The 27,633-nt window shown below is 34.2% G+C and overlaps 3 protein-coding genes across 3 annotated transcripts; 1 reads left to right on the top strand and 2 right to left on the bottom strand.

The window, feature by feature from the left end:
- Nucleotides 1-733: 733 nt before the first annotated feature.
- LOC129911752 (nucleolar protein dao-5) lies at nt 734-14,490 on the bottom strand. The gene is made up of 7 exons (XM_055989658.1): nt 14,321-14,490; nt 14,147-14,257; nt 13,894-14,082; nt 2,591-5,867; nt 1,532-1,819; nt 1,148-1,462; nt 734-1,079 (listed from the first exon to the last, which is right to left on the bottom strand). The coding sequence occupies exons 1-7, from the start codon at nt 14,327-14,329 to the stop codon at nt 868-870; spliced, it is 4,401 nt and encodes a 1,466-aa protein (XP_055845633.1). The 5' UTR covers nt 14,330-14,490; the 3' UTR covers nt 734-867.
- Nucleotides 14,491-18,633: 4,143 nt separating this feature from the next.
- Nucleotides 18,634-20,991, top strand: LOC129911757 (kelch-like protein 1). The gene is made up of 2 exons (XM_055989668.1): nt 18,634-18,763; nt 18,821-20,991. The coding sequence occupies exon 2, from the start codon at nt 18,828-18,830 to the stop codon at nt 20,535-20,537; it is 1,710 nt and encodes a 569-aa protein (XP_055845643.1). The 5' UTR covers nt 18,634-18,763; nt 18,821-18,827; the 3' UTR covers nt 20,538-20,991.
- Nucleotides 20,992-23,321: 2,330 nt separating this feature from the next.
- On the bottom strand, nt 23,322-23,976 carry LOC129911771 (U6 snRNA-associated Sm-like protein LSm5). The gene is made up of 3 exons (XM_055989686.1): nt 23,791-23,976; nt 23,526-23,722; nt 23,322-23,459 (listed from the first exon to the last, which is right to left on the bottom strand). Exons 1-3 carry the CDS (start codon nt 23,837-23,839, stop codon nt 23,430-23,432), a joined length of 276 nt encoding a protein of 91 aa, XP_055845661.1. The 5' UTR covers nt 23,840-23,976; the 3' UTR covers nt 23,322-23,429.
- Nucleotides 23,977-27,633: the final 3,657 nt, after the last annotated feature.

Here is a 27,633-nt window from a genome sequence, read left to right as displayed (position 1 = left end):
TTTTTTGGGAGATGGTGTTTTTAACATGAAGGCTTCCTCGGATCTTCGTACTTCTAATTCTATCAAGCTTTGTTACTCATGCTGTCATACGAAGCATCTTCATCTCAGCTGTCGTTAACTTACTCTCATACTTTTTGTACATTGTCCAACATTGTGAACCGTATGTGAGTGCTGGACGCACAACTGCGGTGTAGAGTCTTCCTTTCAGCTTAGGGGGCATTTTTCGATCACAGAAGATAGCAGAATTTTCCCGACACTTCATCCACCCTACGCTTACGCGATGATTGATATCGTCATCACAAGTACCTTTGTTATTTATCATAGACCCCAGATATTTAAACTTTTCACACTTGGGAAGCACTACACCATTCAAATAAATGTCAGGAATAGGCCTGTGTGGATCAGAAAATGGGCAGCATAGGTATTCTGTCTTTTTCGCGCTTATGCGGTACCCACTACCTTCTAGAACATCCACCCATACATCAAGTGCTCGTTGCAGGGATATCGGGTCTTCACTTATGATGGCTCCATCGTCAGCAAAGAATAACTGATGCACTTTTGGGTCCGTCACTTTGCCTTCAAGCAGATAATCAAGAACGGTTGCTTCTGAGAAATCTAAGCTTGTTAAAAGTACTTATTCTTCGTCTGTGGAATCAACCTAAAGGATTACAACAGACACATATAAATTTGGTCCACCGAAGCCCAACTTTGTCATTGGTACCAAAATTCAATATTTGATGTTTTTTGTACTTTTCGGTAAATTTTTACTTTTTTTAAACATGAAAAAAAAACTTAAAATAACAGATAAACAGGTTAATAAAAAATAATACAAAACGAAGTTTAAAAACGCAGGCAATCTTTTTTTTCTCAGCGAATGCTTTCAATGAGGGGATCCAAAGATTGCTGCATCACAGCCGCCATCAAACTTGTGGCCGTTACCACCTTAACATTCTGACTAGCACGTCGATATCGGTACCAAAGTTGACTATCAGTTTTTTCAGACACCAAATAAAATGGTTGATCATTTTTGCCAGTAGGAATGTTAGTCAGGACTGTTCCTCCAGCGCAAGTTATAATATCTGTAAATATTTTTTTTTTTTTTTTTTGATAGTTTTTGTTTTTTTTTTTTTCATTAGTTGTTTCTTACCTTTCATTTCATCAGGTTGCGGAACTATATTCGGTGTCATCATAAAATTCAAATCTTTAAAGAGAGCAACAGTCCTTGCCAATTGAAGAACATCTCGCATAAGGAATTTATGACGTTTTTGAAAATTTGGTTCGTCAAATAGATATTTGTCGAATGACACATCTGTGGATCTCAGACTAATGACTTCTTTTAACCAATCAACTTTAACAACAGGTACACCTCGAGCAATTGCAACCAATAGTTTGTATGTTCGATTGCCTACTTCTACAATTAAAACATCACACTCTTTTGGATCTTCGGTGTAGTCCCAAACTCCTTGAAATGGAAGAGAAATAAAATATTATTGAATTTATCTTTAAAAATGTAAAAGGAAACAAAACTTACTTCCAGAATATCGAATTAGAGCTTCTCTAGTTGCTGGAGAGCTTGATGTCATGGCAATTTTCATTTTTTTCTTTCTTCGAAGTGTTCTATCTGAATCCGAACTATTGACAGAACTCTGAGATCCACTTATTTCCGATATGCGCCCCTTGTAATTATATTCTTCTTGACTTTTTCTCTTCCTTGAGGGTTTTTTCACGATGGTTTTGTCTTCTACATCAGAGTCTGTCAAGTCAATTAAGCTTTCATTTGTTCGGTTATTGTTTATAGCAGATTCCTTTTTCGTAGATTCTGTAAAAATGTACGTACATACATAATTCAAAGAGAAGTTTACGTGTCATTTATTTAAAGTGGTTCTTCGTGTAAACTCTTAAGCTAACAAGGATATGATTTTTTTCGAGAAAAATATTTTTCAGCAAAATTCGGGAAGGGAAATAAATTTCAAAGAGGACAAAGAAAACATAAAGTTGAAATTATAACACTGTGATAAAATAAGTTTAGTCTGTGATAATTGGTTTTAAGTTTCTGTTCTGTCTTTTCAAATAATTTATTTATAATTGTTTTTCCGTGTTCAATTAAATAGTGCAATTTATGTTAATTTATTCAAAAAAATTAAAACAAAATTTGACACTCGATAAAAATATATGTATTTAAAAAATAAAATTTGACGACAAAAGTAAGTTATTAATTTAAGAGAAAAAACAATAGAAAAGTAATTGTAATTGTATTCAAGGTCTAATAAAGTTAAAACCGCTGAAGATGTTGGGAAAAAAATGAAAATGGATGGTTTAGTCTTTTAATTGCTTTAAAAATTCATAATACTCAATGTCAATCAATATATTTTATTCAAATAAACTATTGGGCAATCTAAAGCCGATTCCCAGACAAAATATGAAATAAAAAAAGCATCATTCGGATAAGTAATTTAAAGTTTCAACCAGGAATGAAGTTATAAGTAGACTTGTCGACTTAACAGACTGTCAGCCAAGACAGTTGAAGTGTCTTAAAACTATGTATACTACGAATAAATAAGCTATTTAAAGGAATATTAATTCAACATACCGTCTTTTTTCAATGCATCATTTTTAGCTGCTTCTTTTTTTACTGCATCTTTCTTCATTGTTTCCCTTTTCTCTCGATTATTGTTTAAAGTGACTTTTTTTTCTTCAGCTTTCAAATCTGCATTGCTTCTAAGTCGAGTTATTCGAGGTGAAGGTTTATCATCAGCTTGCTTACTTTTACTCATAACATCAATCTCATCTAGTTTATTAATTTTTGAAGCTTTACTTGAAGTCTTTGTGACTTCAGCATTTCGTTTAACAGCTTTTGATTTACTTGATTTCTCTTCAACTTTGATTGGTTCTTCAACTTTTCGTCGTGTTCGTGTTGTTCTCTCATTCGATGGTTTCTTCGATGATTCGATTTTTTCTTTTAGTTCTTTCGATGTGTTAACACTTGTGGTACTAGTTGAACGAGTTAAACTAGAGTCTCTAGAGACTGTAGGTGATGGTTTTACTTCATTGTGATGTTTAATGGCACTTGAATTTTTATTGGAACTTGACTCTTTTGTGAAACTGGGTTTTTCTGAAAGTTTGTCTTCTTTAACTGAATTCGATTTGGCTAAACTGCAATCTTTCATGGAACTCGAATTTCTGGAAACACTAGAATTTTCAGCGACCGCTGAGTTCTTTACAATTTTAGCGTCCTTGTCATCTTTGACTCTTGACGGTTTTTTTTCTGTTTTGGAATCATTTTCGACCTTCTTTTCTTTCTCAGTTTTAAGTTCCTTATCTGATTTTGATTTTTTTTCTTTTTTAGAGATTTTTTCATTCACATCGATTTTAGATTCTTTTGATGCTTTTGCAGCCTCTGGTTTTTGATCTTTTGTTTCCGAAGTTTGTAGTTCTTTTTTCTTTCTACCTCTTCTCTTTATTTCTTTCTTATCATCTTCTTCTTTTGTGATACTATTAGTTTTCTTGGCACCCTGTTTAGCATCTGTTTGCAATGTCGACTTCCGTCGAGTTATTCTTCCACACACAGCCTCTTCTTCTACTTTTTTGGGTTGTTCAACCTTTTCATTTTCAGATTTATTCACAGATTTTGATCTTATTTCTTTTCTGTTTGGCAACAAATCAATAAACGAATCTTGGCTTTCATCTGAGTCACTATTTATCAATTTACCATCTTTGTCTTCACCAAAAAGCGCCTTTGTACGTTTCTCTAAAACAAGATTTCGCCAATTTACTTCGGCTTCCCGCTGCAGTTGTGAATTCTTTGAAAACTCTTTACCTAAAAAGTCTGGCGTAAGCATAAAATTATCAATACTAACTGCCGGTGCCTTGGAGCCAGTCTTTGGTGCCTTAACTGGAAGTCGGAAATTTGTATTGTCTGGAGTCGACGCAGGAGTAGGAGAATTCTTATCTGCTGGAGTATTTTCTGTTTCCTTTGAAGGCACTGTTGGGGTGTCTTCTGGTGTTAGTGGAATTTCAATTAATCCAACTGGTTGTGCAGGATTTTCCAGCGATAGACGCATTTGTTTAACCAATTCCGGAGCAACCACTTCGTCCATTTCATCATCATCAGAGTCAAGGAGTTTATTAAATTTAGCTTTAAAGCTGTTCTCAGACAATTGCATGTCATTGTCAACAAGAGTCGAGGAGAAACAAACATTTGTAATGATTGGTAGTGGAGCATGGTCTTCTTTCAGAAAGACTTGAGTTGGCGGAAGATCGTCTTCGTCTGCTGGCACTGCAGAAGTAGAAGGTTTATGTGATTCTTGTGGTTTTGGTGATGCCTTAGGTTTTGGTGATGCTTGAGGTCTTGGTAATGCTTGAGGTCTTGGTGATACCAGAGGTTTTGGTGATGGTCTTGGAGAAGCGAAGGGTAGAGCAAAAACATGATTTTTCCCCAAATTGGGCAATGTTGTTGAATTGTTTGGCTTATTGGTATTAGAAGCTGGAGAAATTTGAGGTTTTACTAAGGCATTAAGTACAACAGGTTTAGGTTTGGTTGTTGGTGGAGTAAAAACTTGTGTTTCTGGCAAGAAGTTCGAATTGGAAGCGGGAGATATTTGAGGTTTTACTAGTGAATTAGATACAACAGGTTTAGGTTTGGCTGTTGGAGGCGTAAAAGCTTGCGTTTCTGGCAAAAAGTCGCTATCATCTTCGCTTCCATTATATTCTCTTACCGGAGGAGCCTCAAAATCAGGAATTACTATTGATTTGTTCTTGGGAATTGGCTTGAAAAAAGCTTGAGTTGGTGGATAATCAATTTCTGTGGGGGAGACAGTTTGGTTTTTTTGGCTCGCCTCTTTTGTCGTAGTTGCATCATTTTCGGCCCCTTCACTGATATTTCTTTCTTTTGAAAGAATTTCAAGGTTTTTGTTATTTTCAACAGCATCGGAGATTTTATTGTCTTCCCATACATTTCCTTTATCTACTTTTTCCATATTCTCAATATTTGAAGTTCTTTCCACATCTTCAAGTTCTTCTGGGTTTGCAAAGATGTCAGGCGTGCTGGCCTGCGAGACAGCATTTTCCGTACTTTTAACTTGAATTAAATCAGAAGTCACAGAACCAACAACATCAAATAGGTCATCAGGAGTAACAGATCCATCTGCATCGTCATCCACAGTTTTCTTGGACCACTGTAATGCAGACATTTCCTTATCCATTTCATCCTCTTCATCTTTAACAAAATCATCAACTTGGACCGTTGCATGTTGTATAGGTGGAATAATCATCGATAATGGTACATTAGCCAAAATATCACCTGAATGATTACTAAGATCTTCATCGCTTCCATTGAAATCTTGTGTACAAATGCGAAATTGACTTGAAGGAATTCTGTCTTCCTGAGATAATGTTTCATTTACATCATCACTGGGAAAAGCTACCCTTGCATGGTTGGGAAGTGGAATAGCTAAATTGATGACTTCTTGGGTTTCCGGTATAAAGAAATCATCATCTCCAGCTGTGCTGTTTTTCTTGGATGTATTGCTGTGAACAGAAATATCTGTGGTGTTGTTCGTTTTACTTGTGATGGCTTCTGGTACATGTTGGGTTTCTGGAATATAGAAACTGTCAGCGCTCCGGGCGCTTGTATTGCTACCTATTGAACTGCGTGGCAAACATGATGGAATTAAGAAATTATCGATGGACTTGGAAGCATTTGGTGTACTGGTGGCAGTTGATATATTTGGTGTTGAAGTTAAGGAGCTTTTAAGAGAATTTTTCAAACGACTTCCAGATGAAACAATTTGTTCGGGGGTATTGCAGATGATATCTGAAGTGTCCTTCGTCGAAGAATTAAATCGTTGTTCGAGGAATCCACTGTCGCTCTTGAAGTAAAACAAAAGAAAAAAAGCTTTTTTTAAGTATTTTGTACATTGAAACAAAGGTTTTTACAAAAATATAAATTAGCCCTATTTATTAGAATCCACCAAAGGGGTGAATAGTTATGCACTGTAAAAGGATTTTTGTAGTTCCTATACAACTTTGCATAAATTCCTATTCATAAAAAAACATTGATTCATAGATACCTATAATGAGTTTCTTTCAAAAATAAATCTCAAAAAAAGGGAAATTTTTTACCATTAGGCATAAGATAATCATATAGGCATTGTTTCACGCTCAATTTTCCAGATCGACTTGGTTACCAAATACCAAGTTCGAGTCCCGATGGAGACATGACAATTTTTTCTATTATTTTTTTTTTTTATTTTGAAAATTGTAAACAAAATAAAATAAAATATGAACACTTTGTTGGAGGTTTAAAAATTTCCCTATTTAGGCTCTATTCAACTTCTAAACGCGATTAGATTATAATGTATCTATTCAATGTTCCATACGTTTTATGAATAAGGTTTTCTAATTCAGAAGCATTATAAGGAGTGCATTACGTAATTCATTCATTATATTGAGTATATAAATATGGGTGTGGTTATATAGAACGCATTTTAAGTAACAGTTCCATTTTTCACTCAAAAATGGTACCTTTAATTTTGTTTGCTTTTTTTTAATTTATCAATTGAAAAATCCATAAATATATACATATTTGCTCTTCAAAATTCACAATTTTCAGAATACTTATGTTTTTTCAATTCAATTTTGTTTTATTGAACATACTATATACAATTGACTTAAGCTTAACTTATTTCTAATAAGATACATTGATTGATATTAAAATTTGTTGGCACATATGGGGCCTAACCTTATACAATGGATAAAAGATAAAATATATGTAAATATAGTACATGAATAGGCTTAATTTTACAAGTCTGCTGACTAGGTTATCCTCGGGGTGTTCCGTCCCGGTTGTCCAGTTGTGGTATTGATAATGGTGGGTTGGGTGGTATGGCAATTAGGCGCGGTAGTAGGCCGATTGCGTATCGGCGTAAAAGTAAACTACTTCCTCGTTGTCGGTTGGGATTATGTGCTCATCCAGAATATCCAAAGCACTAAGGTATCTGGGTTCGGGATGTCGTTGTTGGGTTCTCATGCTTCTCATCAGCTGATTGGGGTGGTTGGCGATGCTTCCGACAAGTTTCTTTGCAGATTGCAGCAGATACTTTTCCAACGTTATGATGTTTGCTTCCTCGTAAAGTCGCTCGTTGCTGTAGTATTTTTGTCGCTGTCGATCGAAGTAAAGTCCGGTGCAGATCCTCAGGATTTTCCTCTCAAAAATTTGAAGTTCCTTCATGGCTGTCTTGGAAATGGTATACCATACCGGAAAGCTATAGCTGATGACAGGTCGTAGAAGCTGCTTGTAGATCAGGAGTTTCGTTGGTTGGCTTAATCCGTTTCTTCTCTTCATCAGGGGGTGAAGGCGATGGAAGGCGTAGTTGGCTTTTTTCAGGACAGACCTAGAGTGAAGGTTGAACCTCAGGAGCTCGTTAAAGTTGATCCCTAAATACTTCGCGTTGCGTTTGGCTGCCAATTTAGTACCATCAGGTAGTGTAAGTGTGATGCTCCTACAGTTTGCAGCTGACCGAATGCTTCGTCCTCCTGTTCGTCTAAAGCACAGTAATTCCGATTTGGATGAGTTGATCCGGATACCCCATTTACTGTAGAACCCATACAGTTTTCGAATGTGAGCTTCAACTTTCCTGGCGGCTATCGTTGGCGAGACGGACTTGTAGTATGTGAGCGAATCGTCAGCGTAAAGCAGGTTCTCACACTCACTTGCAAGCGGCTGGTCTGACGTCAGGATACTATAGAGGAAGGGACCAAGTTTTGATCCTTGGGCAACTCCAGCTCTAATGCACTTCATTGCTGATTTTCTATCCTCCACTTGTACGAAGAAGTTCCTAGAAGAAAGAAAAGAAAAAATGATTTTTATTAGTGCTACAGGGAAGCCTAGTAAATGAAGTTTATGGATAAGGGCTTCTATCCATACGCTGTCAAATGCTTTCTCGACATCCAGAAAGCATGCGACGGTAACTTGATGGTTGTTCAAAGCTGAGGTGATGTTTTGGTGGAACTTCATGAGCGGATGCAGTGTGGAGTGCTTCTCCCGAAAGCCGAACTGCATGTCTGGGATAATGTTGAAATCGCTGCAAAACTTCTTGAGCTTCCTCAGTGTCAGCTCTTCCAAGAGCTTACTTAGGTTGTTGAGAAGAGAAATTGGCCTGTAATTAGATATAAAGTTCCTCGCACCTTTCTTAGGAATTGCCACGATTCTTGCAGTTTTCCATTTCTGCGGGAAGTAGCTGTTGTTGATGCAGTTGTTGAGGATAATGGTTAAGAAGATTAATATTGTCTGCGGGAGCCTCTTAATGACGAAGTTGGAAATGCCATCCGGTCCGGCTGATTTCTTAGGTTTGGATAGGCTAATTATTTCGGCAATCTCTTCTGGGGTGCTCAGGTTTGGGCTGTCAACTGGATCACTTGCGGGATTGGTGTTGCTGAATGTTGCTACATCGATGTTAGGTACTAAGGTCGTTCGGATGGATGCTTCCATTTCCTGTAAGAAGACTGGGTCTGCGGAAGGGTTCGGTGTGAAGTTACCTTCGAAGTGGGCTGCAAATGCTTCTGCTTTTTCCTGAGATGTTGTTGCTTCTCCATTGTTGGTGTTAATAACTTCCGGCATTGGTGACTTCTGTCCAACAATTCGGTTGATATTCTTGAAGGCATCAGGTCCGGGCTTTATTGACTGCAGTCTCTTCTGGAACTGTGTGTTGTTGAAGTGTTGAATGGCGTTACGGAGCATGATGTTGGTGCACTGCAGCTCACTCCACACTGTCCGGTAGTTGGCATTTGATGTGTTTAAGTCCCGCTTGTGGATCCTTTGGAGGCGTTTTCTTAACCACTGTCTGTGTGCGTATAAATTTTGCACGTGTACTGGAAGATGTTGGTAGCGGTCCTTTGATGTCTTCGGCTGTTTTTGATTGTCCAGTGCACTTGTGATTGCCGTTTCCAGAGAATCAATAGCAGCATCAATTTCAACATTCTGGAGATTTCTGTTGTGTGGTGGGAAAGTGATGGATTGTTCAACCTCTCTCTGCAGCCTGTCTATATCCAATCTCCTATAGTTGATGAAGTGTTCCGCTGGTTGTGTCACTAAGTTGATGGGCTGATGAAGCTTAATACTGAGCTGAACTGCTTCATGGTCCGAGTCGCTGGATACTGTTGAACAGATAAAGTTGCAGAAATCTGGATGAATATGCACAAAATTTGATGTTACTAAGAAGAAGTCCAATGTTGAAGGTGTTCTTGGGTAGGTTGGTTTCGGTTGAGAAATTACAACTAACGAGTGTTGGGCACTGTTGAAATCCAACCAGTCGGATATTGCCTTCCCTTCAGTGTTGATTGTTGTATCCATCCAAAGGTGATGTCTAGCATTGAAATCACCGCCGATGAGTCCATAAGTGCTTCTCGAGAGTGTGCCGTTGAGGGTCTGTAAGTCGCTCTGGATGTTTTTGGCCGTGGAATTGCATTTGAAGTACACGCTTATTATGGTGAGTGTCTCATCTCTTCCTAGGTTTAAGATTACGGCAGTAGCTTCACTGGTCGAGAGTCCTTTGATGATGGTTTCACTGGTGCTTATATTTTTCTTTACAAAAATTGCAGTCCCTCTTCGGTTCTCGGCTTTGTCCTGTCGGAAGGTGTTAAATCCAACGATGTCAATGTTATTTTTCCGTGTCACGTTGGTCTCGCTGATGAGGGCGATGTCTGGGCTGTTGTTCTTCAAGAACAAGTTGAATGATGTCCTCTTCTCCAGGCTGTACAATGAATTGACATTGTACGTCAGTATGCGGAGCTTCTTTAATGACATAGTGTGTAGATGAAGGTGGCTAAGGCCGCGGACTTATCTTTATCACTCAGAAGCCCATAGTTAGACGGAACGGCACTCCGGGCTTTCTGCATCACTGACAAGAGGTCACTTCCGAAGAGGCGCTCAACTTCGTTGTTGAGATTCATCGGTGGTGGTGCTGATGTAGATGCTGGTTTGGTCGGCTTAGTTGGCCCTGTCTTAACTGGGATGCTCTTTGCTGGAGTCCTGGTTTGCCGTTGTTGTGTTTGGTTCTTCATTGGTGCTATTGGCTTGGGTGTTGCTGCCTTTGGTGGTTGTGCTTTTAGGGCCATTGCTGCATAGCTCACTGCTGGCCGGGTAATGGTACATGCTGACTTAGCAGCAAACTCCTGGTGAGACTTTTTCTGCGCCAGCACCTTATTCCTTTCGGTAAGCTTAGCTTTCAGTGTCGGGCATCCTTTGAAGCTAGCTGGATGTCCTTCCTTCTTACAGTTGGCGCACCATACATCCGATCCGGTGTTTTCCTTCCTTCTACATTGTCCTGGTTCATGGTCTTCTTTGCACTTAACGCAAACATATTGGCGGCCGCAGTTTGTGGCAACGTGACCAAAACGTTGGCAGTTTCGGCATTGCACGATGTCGTTGGTCCTAAGACGCTCCCAATGAACCCGGTGGTTCATTATCAATGTCTTTGAGTAGACCTCGGCGATGTCACAGCTCTTACTTAGTTCTACGACGAAGTTGTTGAATTCTTTGCCCTGTGCCTTTTTGGACTTGAATTCAGTGACTTTGATGACTGGGAGACCCTCGATCCTAAGTTCATCTTCTATTTCAATGGCTGCGAGTGTGAAGTGAAGTCCTTTCAGCATTAGTAGGTTCTTCCTATCTTCTCGGGGTGTAAAGGTATTAAATTGGATCTTCCTCGCCTTTAGGAAGTTTTTAATGTCCTCAAAAGATTGGCGGTTCCCAGTTGAAATGATGGTTGTCTTTGTGCTCCGGTTTTTAAATGTCACCTTGATGTTTTTATTTTTCAGAATCTGCTGATTTCCGCGATGTTAGCGGAAAAACAGAAGATTGGTGGCATTCCTGTTGTCTTGGTGGTGGTGATTGGAGGCGTTGGCTGGGCGGCAGTTGTACTTGCTGTTGCTGGTTGTTTAGCTGTTGGTGGCTGTGTTGCAGCTTGTGACTGTTGTGCTGTTGGCGGCTTGTTTGGACTGGCTGATGTTGGCTGCTTATTCGGAGAATGCTGGGCTGTTGCTGTTGATGGCTTGTAGAAATCCGTGATTATTAGTTTTTTGGCTGCAGTTGCTCCTTTTCCGGATTTCCTAGGCCTCTTCTGCCCTGGCTGGGGAGATTCACCATCAATTTCCGAACTGGAAGCAGAATCACAAGTATCCTCTTCTTCGCTGGCTGGTTCATCTTGGCTGGTTTGCACCTCATCGTTGGCGTGTGTCGATGAGCTTTCTTCACTTTCGGTTTCCATTTCATCTTCGGCTTTGTCTTCTTTGTTCTTCTGCAATTGATCATCCCTTGTGATAAAACTTCCTAGGGTTTTATTGATTCGCGATCCGTGTTCAGGACCCAGGTCGTTGATGATCCTCTTAATTAGTTCTTCCAGGGCAATAAACGCACTTTCAAGATTAAAAGGCTCACCCATTTTTAATTGCTGCTAATTGTTTTTACTTTAATTATTATATGGCACCACTTAGTTTAATCCTCGCACGAAATATTAAGAAAAACTTTCATGCGCACATTAATTAAGGGTTGGCTTAGGTAGCTTAACTCTGCTAATGATTTCGGGTTTTATTACCACAGGGTAATAAAACTTTTGAAAATCGTCGCAGGTAAAACCCTTCGCTAGTAGATTTGGTGGTTGTTTTTGTTAAGTGTTTAAAACTATCCGCTGCACGTCTATCTGCTTTGAATGACAGAATACTTATGATACCATTATTAAAGTTGCAAGTGGCAATGTTACTGAAATATCTAAGACCATAAGCGGCTTACCTTAAACTACGAATCGAACAGCTTGTTTTAAATTTCCAGAACTGTTAATATATATTTTACAAAGACATGTATGTATAACTGGAGAAGTTGAAAATCTTTTCAAGCAGGTCAATAGTGATAACAAAATATTAAAGATAAGCTTTTTTATTATTCATAAAACGTTTTGCCTCATATTCTAATATAAAGGGTAAACTGTCTTTTAAAACACAACCCGAAGTAGGTGCATTTGTCCCTGACAAACAAAGGAGGTACTTTAGTCTAAGGTCATATTTGGAAGCTATATAATTGCTCAGTTAATGGAGTCAGAACTCTTGTTGCTTTGACGAACAGGACGAGCCAGTCGATCGGCAGGAAACTGTAGAAGCATAACATTGACACTTTCAGATGGAACTAGATTGCCAGCCAAACGGAATACCAAGTATCTAGTAATCATATTAAACGAGCTCCTGAGATTTAACATTTATTCTCGTTTGATCCTCAGAAAAGTTTACTTGGGCTAAACCCTCGTATAAAAAGAAAAGCAGGATTAATTCAACCAACGAAGTTTTTGATCAATGTACCTATACATGAAGGAGCTACAAATACTGAGGATGTGCACCGAACTTTTTTTTTGAACGATAACGATAGAAATACTATGACATCAAACTTAGAACATTGAATATTTTTGAAATTTAGTTTAAGATGTTGATTAGTGATTTCTACAAAATTTTATTTAAATTTTTTTTTTTTTTTTTCAAAAACAATTATTGATAAGAAATTAATTTTTTTTTAAACGGCCCTAACGATTTTGAATTTAATTTTTTTTATTTAAAAATTCATCTTAATAAAACAAATTAAATTGCATACTTCTTTTGGAGCTCAATTTGGTTTCAGATGTTGTTTTATTACTTTGAAAAACGATTTTTATGTGTTTTTTTTATTTTACATTTACTAATGTCGAATTCCTTTCAAAAAGAGAATCGATTTTAAATTGATTTTTTATTCAGTAGAAAATGCTCGGCGCGGCGCATTGTTAACGACACGTCCTTTTTGTTGAAAGGAATTCGACATAAATTTCTATAAAAAAAAACATTCTAGCAACTTCAACCAAGTTCGTGCGATCCAGTCGTGCATTTTTTTTTTTTTTTTTTAAGATTGTGGACAAGAGAAACAAACTACTTCATAGTTCAAAGTAGGGTTTTTAGAAATCTCACAAGAACTGCATTTATTCGAAGACCATAAAGATTTGGGATGAATAAGTTACCAAAGTCTGAGAGCCCTTAAGTTGGTCTTTCAGCATATTTAATTTGGGCCATTACTGTTGGGACAGCCTAATTGTCAACCATTGTTGATAATTAAAATTATAGGCTTTAAGGGGGTCGGACGCTAATAGCGTTTTCGTTTGGTCGTCCGGGACTGTCCGGAATTCTCCCGAACGATTCTGAAACTGATCGTTTGGCACTCAATGACAGTTCTAATTCTGAAAAGAAGAGAAAATCGATTCCGAATTTTGAGGCAGAATCAAAACCAGAATCACGCACACATGTTAACACTTAAGACGTCAAAGTAATGAAATGTCATTCTTTGTTATTCATTTCTCAATTTCAAGATTTTTAACTATGCACAAACTTTAAACTATATTAAAATAATGTGAAGAAAGAAAACAAAAATAGATAACTTAATGATAATAAAAAAAAAATAAACAAAACAAAACTTTCATCAGACGTTCGCATTTGATGTTTCACAAATACAAAGAAACCCAAACTTCAGAATAAAAAAAAAGTATCTAACTCTGATCGTTTGGCATTCCGGATCGGACAGTCCCGGACGCTTCTAAGAACTCCCAAACGAAAACGCTATAAGAATGCCTTCTACGGAAATAGCTTAGATGTAAAAAAAAAAAAAAATCTACCTCCTACAAAACTTTTGGTTATTCTTTTTTTTTTTATATCAACAAATAATATCGACTGAGATAATTTATTAGCTGCTGTAAAAGAGGTACTAGAAGTTTAGTAGCCGCCCACATAGAATCGGTTTCCTGAGATTTACTTTGATATGGACCTAAGTATGCAAGAAACTGCTAAATTAAGAAAGATAAACCTACATGATGAGAAATCACTTTCACTTACCTCAACCAAAAATTGCAGAGATGTGTCAACATTTCCAAATCGGAGTTTTGTTGTTTCCGACAGAGTAGCACTATGAAATCTGAGAATCTGCACACCGTCAATATAAGTTCCATTTTTTGAGCAAACGTCGAAGACAAGAGGTGACGCAGTTTGTGTTAAATCTATTAATGAATGTTTGATGTCGACAGACTACAACAACAACGATATTGTTTATCTAATTTATTTATTATTTTGAAAAAAAAGTAACTCTTACCGGATCATCAATTTCAATGTCATGAAGATATTCTTTGGATTTACGTCCCACCAAGTATTCCTTTCCAAATTTAAGAATGAATTTCTTTCCTTGGACATCGAGTACTCCTGTCTTTAATAACCAATTAATAACTTAGAGTGGGAATTTAATATAATATTTTTGAGTTATTCATACTTTAAACATTTCTTATTAGTTATCTAAATAAAATGGTAAACATTTAAGACAGTTTTGGAATTAAAACAAAATAGCAAAATGATTTTTTTATTTGGATTTGGAAGTGATGTTTTATTTTTTGTTTTGTCCGTTTTTAAATTTGTTCGAAACGCTTGACATTTTGCGCGAAATCGAAATGCCGTCTACATGTGAGTTGGGGTACTAGAAATTATTTTTTTGTGTAAACGCAGTGGGTTGTGTTCGTAGAGTAGAGTTAAAATCGAAAAAAAGTATGTATTCTGAAAATGCTAAGGCTAGGTTCACATGAGATAACTTTAAAGTTTGTGTTTTCTTTTCGAAATTCAAAAATCAAAAAAATCTCTTTATTTAAAGCCTATTACATACTTGTGAAGCAAGTCGTGAAATTAATCCATACAATTTTTTTTTTGTCCACCCGTGAATGTTCCTGTGAACCATTGTGATGAAAAAAAAAATTATATAGCCGTATTTATTAGATTTGCTTAAATTGGTTCTCAATGGTTGTTTAGTTAAGCTTGCTTAAATATTTAATTCGCCTTTAAGCAACGTTGCTTAAATTTGGATTTATAATTGATTTCCCACAGATGATTAACTAAACGATAGTAGTGTCAAAAAATGAGGGGAAATTAACTAATCTAGTACAAAATACTACTACATTTTAGAAACATCACGTGGTTTTTGACATTTTGTAAGTATGTATTTGTAAACAAATACCTATTCATAAATTTGACTGCAAATAAAAACACTGATTAGTTCGTTGACGATGATTTTGCTTACGTCGTCGGGTTCCTCAATAAAATACGCAGATCAAAGCCAAAAGAGGGATTTGATTTTTACTAACCATTTTAATTCTTTTTTATTAATATTTTTCAATTCTTTAAGGCTTGGCCACACCGGAGGGTATGCGGTAGAGGTACGGGTAGCGGTAACGATATTTGTATGAAAAAAATTCCACATCTGAACGTTGATATGTCAGTTTGGAATTTTTTTCATACAAGTACCGTTACCTCTACCCGTACCGCTACCGCATACCTGATTAGTTCGTTGACGATGATTTTGCTTACGTCGTCGGGTTCCTCAATAAAATACGCAGATCAAAGCCAAAAGAGGGATTTGATTTTTACTAGCCATTTTAATTCTTTTTTATTAATATTTTTCAATTCTTAAAGGCTTGGCCACACCGGAGGGTACGCGGTAGAGGTACAGGTAACGGTACGGGTATTTGTATGGAAAAAATTCCAAACTGACACATCATATCGTTGCCGCTACCCGTACCGCTACCGCGTACCCTCCGGTGTGGCCAAGCCTTTAGTTTCAATTTAAAGGCTTGGCCACACCGGAGGGTATGCGGTAGCGGTACGGGTAGAGGTAACGGTACTTGTATGAAAAAAATTCCAAACTGACATATCAACGTTCAGATGTGGAATTTTTTTCATACAAATATCGTTACCGCTACCCGTACCTCTACCGCATACCCTCCGGTTTGGCCAAGCCTTAAAATACAAGTTCCTTTTAGGGAATAATTTAATTTCAAAACAAAATGTAGTCTTCACATCAAAACCCTAGATAAATTAATAGCATGATACTGAGCTCACGATCTTAATAATAATTCATATGTGGTCAAATCATTCTTAAAATGGCTCTAAGCAAGCTCTAAACGTGGTGAATGGCGTTTAAGTTAAGCAATCGTTAAGCAACGTTGCTTAAATGTGTAAATTCTTTATAAATACACATTTTGTACTTAAGACCTATTTAGAGGTGGTTTAAAGTTAAACAACCTTTAAGATACTTTTATAAATATGGCTGATAGAGTTTTGCTTCACGAAGTGAAGTAGTTCGCTTGCAAAATGTACGGGAATCTCTTTCACTAATGAATCTACTCCCTCTATAGCTGCGTTCCTTTGGAAATATTTATCTACTTTTTAGTACCTAAAGCTGCTTTGAACTACTTTTTCAGTATAGCAAAGTAGATCAAAGTAGTTTTAAGTACTAAAAAGTAGATAAATATTTCCAAAGGAACGCAGCTTATATATTCTTCGAACAAAATTCACTTGAAAATTGAAAACAAAACAAAATTGTATGAATTTATTCACGACTTGCTTCACAAGTATGTACTTGTGAAGCAAGGATGTCCCACATTCACCACCCCATACATACATTTTTGGCGAGTGAAGTGAGATGATTGACTCGGCAAGACGCCTTAAAGCCTAGTTCATATGAATTCATACAAATTTGTATTTTGTGTTCATCCGTGAACGTTCCTGTGAAACTTTGGAGAGTTTTGCTTCACGAGCGATGATGTAGTTCACGTTCAAAATGTACGGGAATCTCTTTCCACAGATAAATTAATCAAAATTTTGAATTTTAAAGCCTAGTACGCTGCTGATGCGAAAAGAAAAATGTTCAAGTCTCCGAAGTCGACAACGAAAATGCTAACGAAAAAATATCATCGAGTATAAAAAATTCAAAATTAATTTAATATCAAGAAAGATAAAAAAAAATAATTTTTAAAACAAGAAATAAATGAATTAAGCCATAAAGCCTAGTACGCAGATCGCGCTAAAATTTATCTTTCATACAAATTTCCTCCAAAGATAAATTTTAGAGAGGATTTTTAGCCAGGTAGTACGCAGTTCACGCGCTAAATTCGAATTCTCATCTACTACTTTTGCAAAAAGTCTCCACTCAATTTAGCTCGCGAAATAATGCTCAGCGCATTTTTTCACAGATAAATTTAGACATTTTTGTGGGTGTTTTTGTTGCTGCAAGGAATAAGAGGCAAAAAAAACCTTGGAATATATAAAAGAAGAGGAATAAAACAAAATGAGAGCGTAAAAAAGGTATTCTGCAGGTAAAAAAAATATGTAATGTAATATTGAATGTAAGCTGGTATAAGTAAATGAAACTGTGATTCAGCCGTTATTTTTAAATTTAAATTTATCTTGGCTTTTAGCGAACGCGTGTAGAGATAAAAATTGTCGAGATAAAATTTAGTTTAGCGCGATCTGCGTACTGGGCTTAACTACAATGACCTAAAAAGTGAAAAAGTGGGAAATTTACAAAAGTAAAAATTTTTATTTCTTTTAAGCGCTATTTGTTTTAGGAAAAAGCTACAGAAATTGTTTTTAAGACCAAGCTTTCTGCATCATTATTTTTTATTTTGTGGTCGGAAAAACTGTCACAAAATGAATTTGAAAATTTTCACTTTTTGACTTTTTGCAAAAAGTGGCCGTTGTAGTTAAGGCTTAACTACATTCACCACTTTTTGAAAAAGTACAAAAGTGAAAACATTTTTTTTCTCGCTAGCGAGATTTTTTTGTAAAAAAGAGTTTAAAAATTGATTTTTGGGCGGAAAAATGAGCATTCTGCATCATTTATTTTAATTTTCTAGCCCGAAAAACCATACAAAAATGCGTTTGAAAATTTTCACTTTTGTACTTTTTCACTTTTTGAGCCAATGTAGTTATGGCTTTAAGGCTTTAAAAGTGAAAAAACCGTCAACACTGCTCTTGGAGTCAATAAAAATGCACAGGACAGTAAAAAGTGAGTGACAAATGTGTGAAAACTCTCCAATTTTTCGCTAGAGCTGCCTACTGAAAAACGAAAAGCAAAACGAAATTTTCCGTTTAGGATTTCGTTAACGAAACTATATATGGAAAATTTCTTTTCGCTTCAGCAGCGTACTAGGCTTTAGGGTAGGTGGAAACGTTACATAAATAATTTTTGGAGAGAATTTTGTATTGGAGCTCAAATTACAATTACAAAAAAATTTCAATATTAGGTGTGTTTTTTCTTACCACAGGTCCTAACTAACAAAAAAAACGCAGTCGGGGCTAAACAATTTACATGTTAAATGCAACAACACTTTAGCCCCTTGGGCTTAGTTGTTTAGCCCGGAGAATTCTCTGGGCTTAACTTTTTCAACAGATTTAAATCTGTGCAACCAAATTAACTTGTTCGTAAATTGTTTAGAATTTGTTTAAAAACATCAAAACTGATTTGTGGAATGACAATTATTATTTTAAATATTTATTTAAACTTTTTTTTTCAAAAACACACAAGAAAACCCAAAAGCGAAAAATATGACAACTTTATATTTTTTTGTGTCAGCTGATTTCGGAACATTTAGTATGCAGTGCTGCCAATTTTTCTCGCTAAGCCCCGAGGCGTTTTTTTTAACTGCAGTTAAGCCCGGTGGTAATAAAAAACACACCTATTATGAACTTGCCCTTAATATTTCTTTTAGTTCTTCATTAAATCACCGTGAAAAGATAAGCGTTGCGTCGTTTGAAAGACGTTCATCCTTGCATAAACAAATGTTTTTGTTTTGTTTTTTTTTTTATTAAAAAATTAAATTTTCTAAAAATTTTCTGATAAAAATTCCTCAATAAATTCAAGAAGATAGGAATAGTTAAATACCTTCAGGTTAAACTGTCCTTTTCTGAATTTCTTGATTGTTAAATAAACTACTTAAATTTGTAGATTTAAAATGACATCTACAAATGAAATACCAATAAATGATGAAAAGATCATCTTCAAATGTGACAAACACTCTGCAATTATCTCCGAGAAATTACAGAGTTTCTATCAAGAAGATGAGTTTTTCGACACTATTCTCACAGCAGGAAGCAATTACGCCAAGCTTCAAGCTCATAAAGTTGTACTCTGTGCATTGAGTGAGTACTTTTTGCAATTTTTCCGTCTGAATCAAACAGCTTCGAAAGATAATGTTGTTGAACTTAAAGAAATCCAAGCTTCAACATTGAAACTTGTAATTGATTTCATGTATACGGGTATGATTGAATTAAGTCTCGCAACTGTTGAAGAACTTTTGCGAACTGCATCGTTTTTAAAATTGAAAACTTTAGTTGACGGTTGTTGTGAACTGATTGTGGAAAACATCAATTACAGCAACTCTTTGTATTGGTTCCGTTTAGCTAAAGAACTTAGTCTAGAGAGTCTTAAAGCCAAGTCACTCGAATGTACTTACATTCACTTTGAGAATATATCAAAGGAACAAGAAATTTTGATTCTGAATGAAAACGAATTGAAAGATCTCCTATTCAATGACAATCCTCATGGAGACTTTGAAGAAGAAGTCTTTTTATCCATGGTCAAATGGATAAATTATGACAAACTCAATCGTGAACATTTGACTTTCCAGCTTTTGTCAATGGTTCGTTTTTGGGTTTTAACACCAAAATTTATCGTTGAAAACAGACATTCAGTTTGTAAGACTGTCGAGAGCTACGAATTGATTTGTAGTTGGCTTCAATGGCATTTGTCGCCCGAAAGTCGAACAAACGATTATGCAAATATTAATTTTAATCCAAGAATAAAGCCTTTTAAACTTGCAGTTGTACGTAGTTATTATGATGATAATAAGAAAATTAATATTGAAACCTTTGAATCGCATAAAAACGCATGGTCAATAGAAATAGAAAATTGTCTTCTTAACAAAAAATGTTCATTTGCTAATATTGTCATTGATGGTAAACTGATTGTGGTTGGAGGGTTTAAAAGTTTTGAATGGCAAAAGACCGTAGAGTGTCTAGATTTGAAAACATTCAAATGGACAGATTTCCCACCAATGATAAAGGCACGATTAGAGCGATGTCAACTGGTTGATTTAAAAGGATATTTGGGTGTTTTCGGGCGTCATAGCTATGACTTTCTCTGTGCTTCCAATTCAATTTCCATGGAAGTGTACAACTTTTCAACATGCACATGGCGTGAAATACAACCACTTAATCAACTTAGTGATCAAAACAAAATAGTTGCACAAAATGGAGTGATGTACATACTTGATTTTAAAAACGGCTATTTGCAAACTTATTATGCAGCTTCAAATCAATGGACTTCTAAAACTATTAAGAAAGCTATAGTAAAAGATTATGGTCTAGCTGCTGTGGAGAGATTTTTGTACGTCTTTGGTGGTCATCGTATGGATAATGGAGAATGTGTGCGAAATGTCCAACGATATGATCTGTCCAACAATTTTTGGTGGGAAATGGCACCACTACCATATATACAAGCTGCTACGTTAATAAAAACCAAAGTTTTTGAAAATAAAATTATAGTCTCGGATTCTGTTAATATTGCAGAGTATAATATTGACACTGACAAATGGAATACTTTGAGTCCTTTCAGTGCTTGGTATGGCACTTTTGATATTTTAAACTTTAATGATAACACTTAAATTGTATATTTTTATTTTGTTTTTGTAACTGTTTAAAAAATTACTTAAAAAAAATGTATGGGCAAATAGTATTAAGCCAAACAATACCTCATGACGTAAATCGACCGTTCACGAGTCATTATAGGGCCCATAATATAATACATAAAATATGTACCTATGTAATGTATAGATAGTAATAAGTGAATTGAAAAAGTTGACTATTTTTTGTTATATGATTTTTCTGAGAAATATAAAAAATGTTTTTCGTTATTGTTAAACTTCCTTAGTCCTGCAATAATTTATGTTTAAATTTGTAAGAAAACAATATATTTTCGCATGAAAAGGACAACATTTTGATGAAATACGACACTGCGTTTTAGAACCTAAGTTACAAATTATATATTTCAAATTTTTTCTTATGTCAATAATTTTCTTCTTCAAAATTCTCGAATTTCTTCTTTATAGAATAGACTGTTTTGTTTTACTGAAATTAAATCTTTTATATTGTTTTTCTACCTTAAATTGTTTTATTTAATCAATAGTTTAATGTCTCCATAAGGAACATAATGTCGAGGAATTTATATTCAAGGGCCTGCAGAATATTCTGAACAAAATTAGACTGAAAAAAAAAATCGATTAGCATTATTAAATTGAAGGATACTTTTTTTCTAATTAAAAAAAAAGTTTTAGGAAAATAAAAATTATTTCTTTAAGACTTTTTCTATTTGAAAATTGCTTAACTACATTGGCCGCTTTTTACAAAGGCAAAAAAGTAAAAAAAGGAGCCGACAGAGTTTTTGTATGGTATGGAATATATTTCGTTGGTTTGGGAGAGTCTTAAGATACTCATGTTTGGACAATTAATTCAGACACCTCTTCAAATATGTAGAAGTACATTTCACCATTTTACAGAAACGCTCTGGTCTGGGAGGGCCATTTAAAAAAAAAAAACGCTGGATTATTTTTCAACTCAAAAGCTTTTCTATCAATTTAATTTAATTTTTTTATCCAGCCTTTAGTTTTATTGTTTCTATGGTGAGATTCTGTATCGCGTAAACGAACAAAATGTTTTGGTGTGCGAAAGGTTTGTTTCATATAACTTGAAAAACGAAAGTTTTCTGAAATTGTAGCATATTTTCTTTCGTTTTCAAAAACGAATGTTCGTTTTCTTTTCTTTTATAGAACCTACCCCCTGAAAAATGACAAGCAAGTGCCCTTGCTTGTCATTTTTCAGGGGGTAGGTTCTTCGTTATTCACGTTACATTCAGAAAAAAATTCCAATACATAAATATTTATTTTCTGTCAATTTTAATATACAGCCCTATTCTGCTATTCGATTCACGTGAATCGAAAGATTTCATTCCTTAATCACGTCAAAAAGGCTTTGAAAAATCTCAACTTTCTTAAAGCAAAGCAATGTGTCCCGCTATCTTAGAAATTTTAAGGAAACATACATATGTGTACTGTGCAATATATGAGGGGGAATGCTATAGGGGTGTACTTTGTATCTCTCAACTTTTTATAAAAAAAAAAATAACTCTTCAATGGGTTGTAAAAATAAAATAACAAAAAATCATTAAATTTGTCAATGCAAAACATATGCAACTTTGTCTTCCATTTATACAAAATATTTGTAAAAAGCACTTTTACGGGTAGATTTGGAATGGAATTGAATTAACCTATTATAATAAGGGTCGTTCATTAATTTGGTTCAATTATTCATTTATTTGGTTCAATTAAGACGTGTGGGAAGTTTCTTTGTCACAATATTTCGAAAACAGGTTGCTCAGACCTGAGCTCAACATAATTAATTAATATAACTGTAACCAGTCTTGAAATTCTATATACACGGAATGTTATATAACAATATGTCAAATATTTCGCTGCAGGTCAAAACAATTTCAAACAACAGGAAGCGATGGAAATCGATAATTGTCTGGTAAATATGTCAAAAAACATGTTGGACCAACGGACAAAGTCGCTCCTTTATAGAAAACAAACCTTTATTTAGTTCAATTGAAAGTGTTACATTATTTAAAACGTAATAAGGATACAACCACAATTTGAAGTCATGCATTTGACAATCATCTAAAAAAATTACAGGCCATACAACACCTCCTTCCATACAAAAACAGTTGTAACAGTTGCATTGGTTTTTGCACAGCATTGTAGTTGGTAAGCTTATTCTTTAAGAGTGCTTTTAGATTATTTATACTCCATGAGTTAAATTTCTAGCCAATAGAGTATATCGATACCTTCCCTTAAGAATGAATTAAGCGACATTTTTTTCGAAAATTGCTTTTTGATGTGGAAATATAAAAGTTGACCGCAAAGTTTTGGTACCATTTTGGTTGTTCTATCATGAATGCAAATAAAATTGTGCAGCCCATACATTTCCTCACAGAATAATTTTGTTTTTTGGGTTTCCTGAACTATTTTAGAAATGGCTTAATAATTCTTACGGGAAGGTATCGATATAATAAAGAATATTTTCTTGCAACATTCAAAAAGAGTTTTGATTTGCTATTGGAAGAAGTAAAAAAAGCCTGCCAAATTTGTTCACATTTTGTGTCCACTTTTACATGGAACTACCCTGCAACTAAACTGTCTTAAAATACGACATCAAAGGCTGCATTCCCTTGGGCTCAGCAAAGTATTTTTTAGTACTTCTGAATCCATTCAAAGACATTTTTTCTATAGAAGAAATGGAGTTGACTACAAACAGAAGTGATACTTAAGGCCAAAGGAACACAGCTAAAATATTCATTTAGGTAACAATCAAAACAAAAAAAAAACATTTTTAAATAAACAAATAAACTTTTTTTTTAAGAATTTGTACATTTTTTTGTTTGTTATACCAGTAATGTCTTATGTACCATCGATTAGCATTGCATCCGAATTGTTGTCTTAAAATCATTCAGGAATATCTCCACCAGGTACGAGCTGAAATTTGTTTATACATTAAATAAATTCTTACTCCTCATTATGAAGAATAAATGTACAATTTACCATTGTGATATTATTCCCATTTAAAAGAATTTGATCCAATTTGGTTATTCTTCGACCTTCGGGTGTGTTTTCATATTCTGTAACATCTTCCAGCATCATATTGACAAAATCATCGAATCCCAAAAGGGTTCCAACCATTTCTTTGTCATTCTTCATAATGATATGAATTCGAGATCCAATGCATTTGTCCACCAGTTCTGGAATGAAGAAAGTAAAGTTTGTTTTTTATTCAGAAACCATGATACTTAAGAATTTATTCACTTACCTAATGGCAGGAGAGTGGATGCATTAGCAGTTGGTGCGGCAGTTGACATGGTTTGGGATATTGTTTAATTTTTATTGTTTAATAAACTTTAAGAATGAAAATTAACAACAAAACAGAATTCTAGTCTAGCTTATTGGATTTGAGAGAAGAAAACACATGAATCCGCTGCTTGCTTGAACAGAAACGTCAAAATGCCGGTTGTTGTCAAACGTTACGTAACGTTAAAGAACACGATACGTTAACGTTATGGTATTAGGTCTGTTCAGATAGTTGAAATATTCGTAGTCACAGAGTCCAATTTAAAGCTAAGTATGCAGCTGGCACAAAACGAAGAGGAATTCCTTAAAAAAGGTAGGTACCTATACATAGGTATTGGGGCCCAATTCCACAATAGTGAGTTTTTCTGTATACACGAAAAAAGTGCTTTGCGAACAAAGCACAGAAAATCTCACTTTTGCGGAATTGGGCCCTACTTTCCCGTACAGAGTAAAGAGAATTAAAAATTTTCATCCAAAAAAAAAGGAGAACGAAATCATAAATGAAATATTTTGTTATGCTTTTCCTTTCTCAGTACGCAGCTCAACAGATAAAATTTTATTTTACCAATAAGAAGTATACATTTATCTTAAAAATTTTAAATTTTTTTTTGGTTAGAAAAAGTGTTTTAAACTTTTTTTAAAATTTTTTTTTGGTTAGAAAAAGTGTTTTCCGATTTTGTTTTTTTTTTTTTTTTGTAAATATTTTAAATTATTATTAGGGGTATTCATGAAACAGCTTAAGCTCTGGGTAAACCTAGTTAACAAACTTGGTATAGTAGTAAATGTGTAAACATGTTGTATAGGGTTGGCTAGAGTTCGTTTAACAGATTTAGTCAGAGTTTTCAACTTTGCATGAATAACCCTATTAATTTTTTTATTTTTAATTTTATAGAACACTCGATAATATTTTTTCGTTAGCATTTTTGCTATCGACTATGGAGATTTCGAAAAATGTTCGTTTCACTTCAGCAACTTACTGGGCCTTAAGACGAAAAAACAATTTTTTGTGGGGGCCTTATTTTATCAAACCCCCTTTCAGCATACTCAGGAATCTTATTAAAAGAATAAATAAACGATTTAGATTAGATTTATTCATAATAAAAAAAAGTTACAATATAGTCATTGAGAAAAATAAACTGAATAATAATAAGGCATGACATTTAGGCCGTCTGCCTGAGTAACAAAAATTTCGATAAGTTTAACTTATTTTGATCATCAAATGCTTTTTTGATGTGTTTAATAAATATGTACATTTAATTTTTAATTACATTTTTTTTCATAACTTTAATTAAATTAATTAAGAATTTTAAGTTCAGTTTAAAAAAATAAAGACATAACAGACTTTTTGTTTAGCTAAAACAAAAATTAATATTTAAATATTTAGGTGACTTTAAGTTTCGTCAAAAACAAAAAACAAAATAGACTTTTAGTTTGGCTAAAACAAAAAATAATATATTTAATATATAGAAAATGACTTTTGGCTATTATTTAAATTGTTGTTTAACTTTAAACAACTGCTTAAATTTGGAAAATGTGTTCAAAAACCATGTTTGTAGTTGTCTTATAGCTGTCAAACTTGTGTCTAAGTAGGGGAGAAGGGGGTACATTTGACACTTAGTTTTTAAAGGTCTGTATTTTCGAAAACTGTTAATTTTTTCCAATGTTTTGTTTTGTATTTGATTTATTGACTTATACTAACAGTAATTTTTTTTGTTTTACAACATTACAACATTTAAAAAAATTATGTTTTCTAAAAAAAGTCATTTTGTCAAAAGTGCCCCGATCCCGGGGCACTTTTGACTTTAAAAGGGGTACATTTGACAATGGTGGATTAAACCCCACATCGTGTGCATTAAATTTTTAAAACTATCAGTAGATCTTACTCGTCTATTATTTAATTAGAAAAAAAATACTTTTTTGGTTTTAAACAATATACTAAACAATATAACGAAAAAAATAAATCAAAAAATTTATTTCCTAAAAAGAAGAAGAAAAAACAAAAAACCATAAAATATTTCAAAAAATCTCTCCATTTAAATCTTAATCAAAATTAATCGATGTCGATTTACTTTTAAATAATTTATTAAATAAATAATTTCCCAAATTCAACGTAAAAATGTGCCCAAATTGCAAAAGTCAAAGGTGCCCCGAAGGGGCTTCATAACTGTTTTTCTTTTTTTTTCAATAACTAATACTATTTTTTTTACAAAGCTGGTTTTAATTTACTTAACTTTAAGCATAGTGCTATCAAAATATTGATTCAGCATTGAAAAAACTTTTTATTAGGTTCAGAAATCGCTTACATACCGGTGGTCAAAAATAAGATCAGAAATACAGAAAACACGAAAACACGTGGTACTCCGCGAAAAGTTAATGAAAGACTGCGAAATTTCGCAAAATTTCTTTAAATCAAACTAAGCTTCTTTCTTCATCCAAACTATTGTTAATTAAGGGCACGATCATACCAAAAAACGCAAAGTCAATTGTAGATTGTCTTAATTTTAAAGAGGGTGATATTTATTTTTATTAAATGAAGCATACTTCCCACAGTTTGAAAAAAGTTAAGCAGTGTTAAAGTAGCCAAAAATCTAATAAATATGCCTGTTGAGTTTAGTTAAAACGTAAATTATATTGGCAAAAACAGTTTTAATTATTTTTCGGCAAATATTAAAACTATAAATTTCTTTATTAAAAGTTTTCAGTAACTATTCTGGTTCTATAAAAGATAGCTGCGGCATAATATTCATAAAGTTGTTTCCAGTTTAAACTATTAAGGTAGCTCATAACTTCATCGATTTCAAAAACGATTTTTCCAAAAAACGTTCGCCTTATGACACATGCCAAAAAAGTGAAATAGATCTTCCCTCTCGTTTAAATTGCAAAGTGTAACGATATTTTCATGCAAAAATCTCTATTATTATTCAAAAATCATACTCAACTTTAATTGTTTATTTAGGTATAATTGCTTTTTAGGAATATTTGACCTGAAAAAGGACTTGCGGACATGAGATTTTTTTAGATTTTTGAGGTAAGTTATAGAATATCCAAACATAGCTTAAAACAAAAAAAAATTAGACTATTAGCACTGATTCCTAGGTTTAGATTCAAGTATGTTTTTTAGAGGTTATCCTAAAATCCCCCCTTTCGACAAAAATACAATTTTTTCATTAAAAGCAAACAAAAATAATAAATACATTTTTTGAACAAAAGCCTCCATTTTTGTTGTTATTTTTTTTGCTCAAAAACCTCTGTTTTTTTAATTCAAATTGTGATATTTTTCGATAAAGCTAACTTTAACTTTGGAAACATTTTATACTTTTTTGAAAACTTCAATAACAGGGCAAGTTTTTAAAAATGTTTACAATTTTTTTTTCTCGGTGTTGCTCTCAAATAACAAGAAAGTTTTTATAAAATTTGGAACTGTTAATTGATTTTCCGTTATTTGGCATATACAATAAAAAAAATATTTTGATTTATTAATTGTTCATAATTATTAGGCAATGTTTTACTGTTGCAAAGTAGAGATTTTTAGAAATTTCACAAGAACTGCATTTAATCGAAAACCGTAAAGATTTGGGATGAACAAGTTACCGAATTCTGAGAGCCCTTAAATGTGTCTGTCAATATTTTACGTTTGAACCATTAATTTTTGGACCCTGTACTGTATAGCTTTTAATATAAGCCAAAAATATATTTTTTTAAAATACTGATTTTTGGATGAAATAAATTGATTTTTTGTTTGAAAAATCAAATTATCAAATTATCAAAAACGGGACATTGAATTTATTTGAAATTTTCTTTTTAG

Source organism: Episyrphus balteatus, chromosome 2, assembly GCF_945859705.1.
Source record: "Episyrphus balteatus chromosome 2, idEpiBalt1.1, whole genome shotgun sequence".
In the NCBI taxonomy this organism is placed as follows: Eukaryota; Metazoa; Arthropoda; class Insecta; order Diptera; family Syrphidae; genus Episyrphus; species Episyrphus balteatus.
This window is presented reverse-complemented; position numbering and strand designations above follow the sequence as displayed.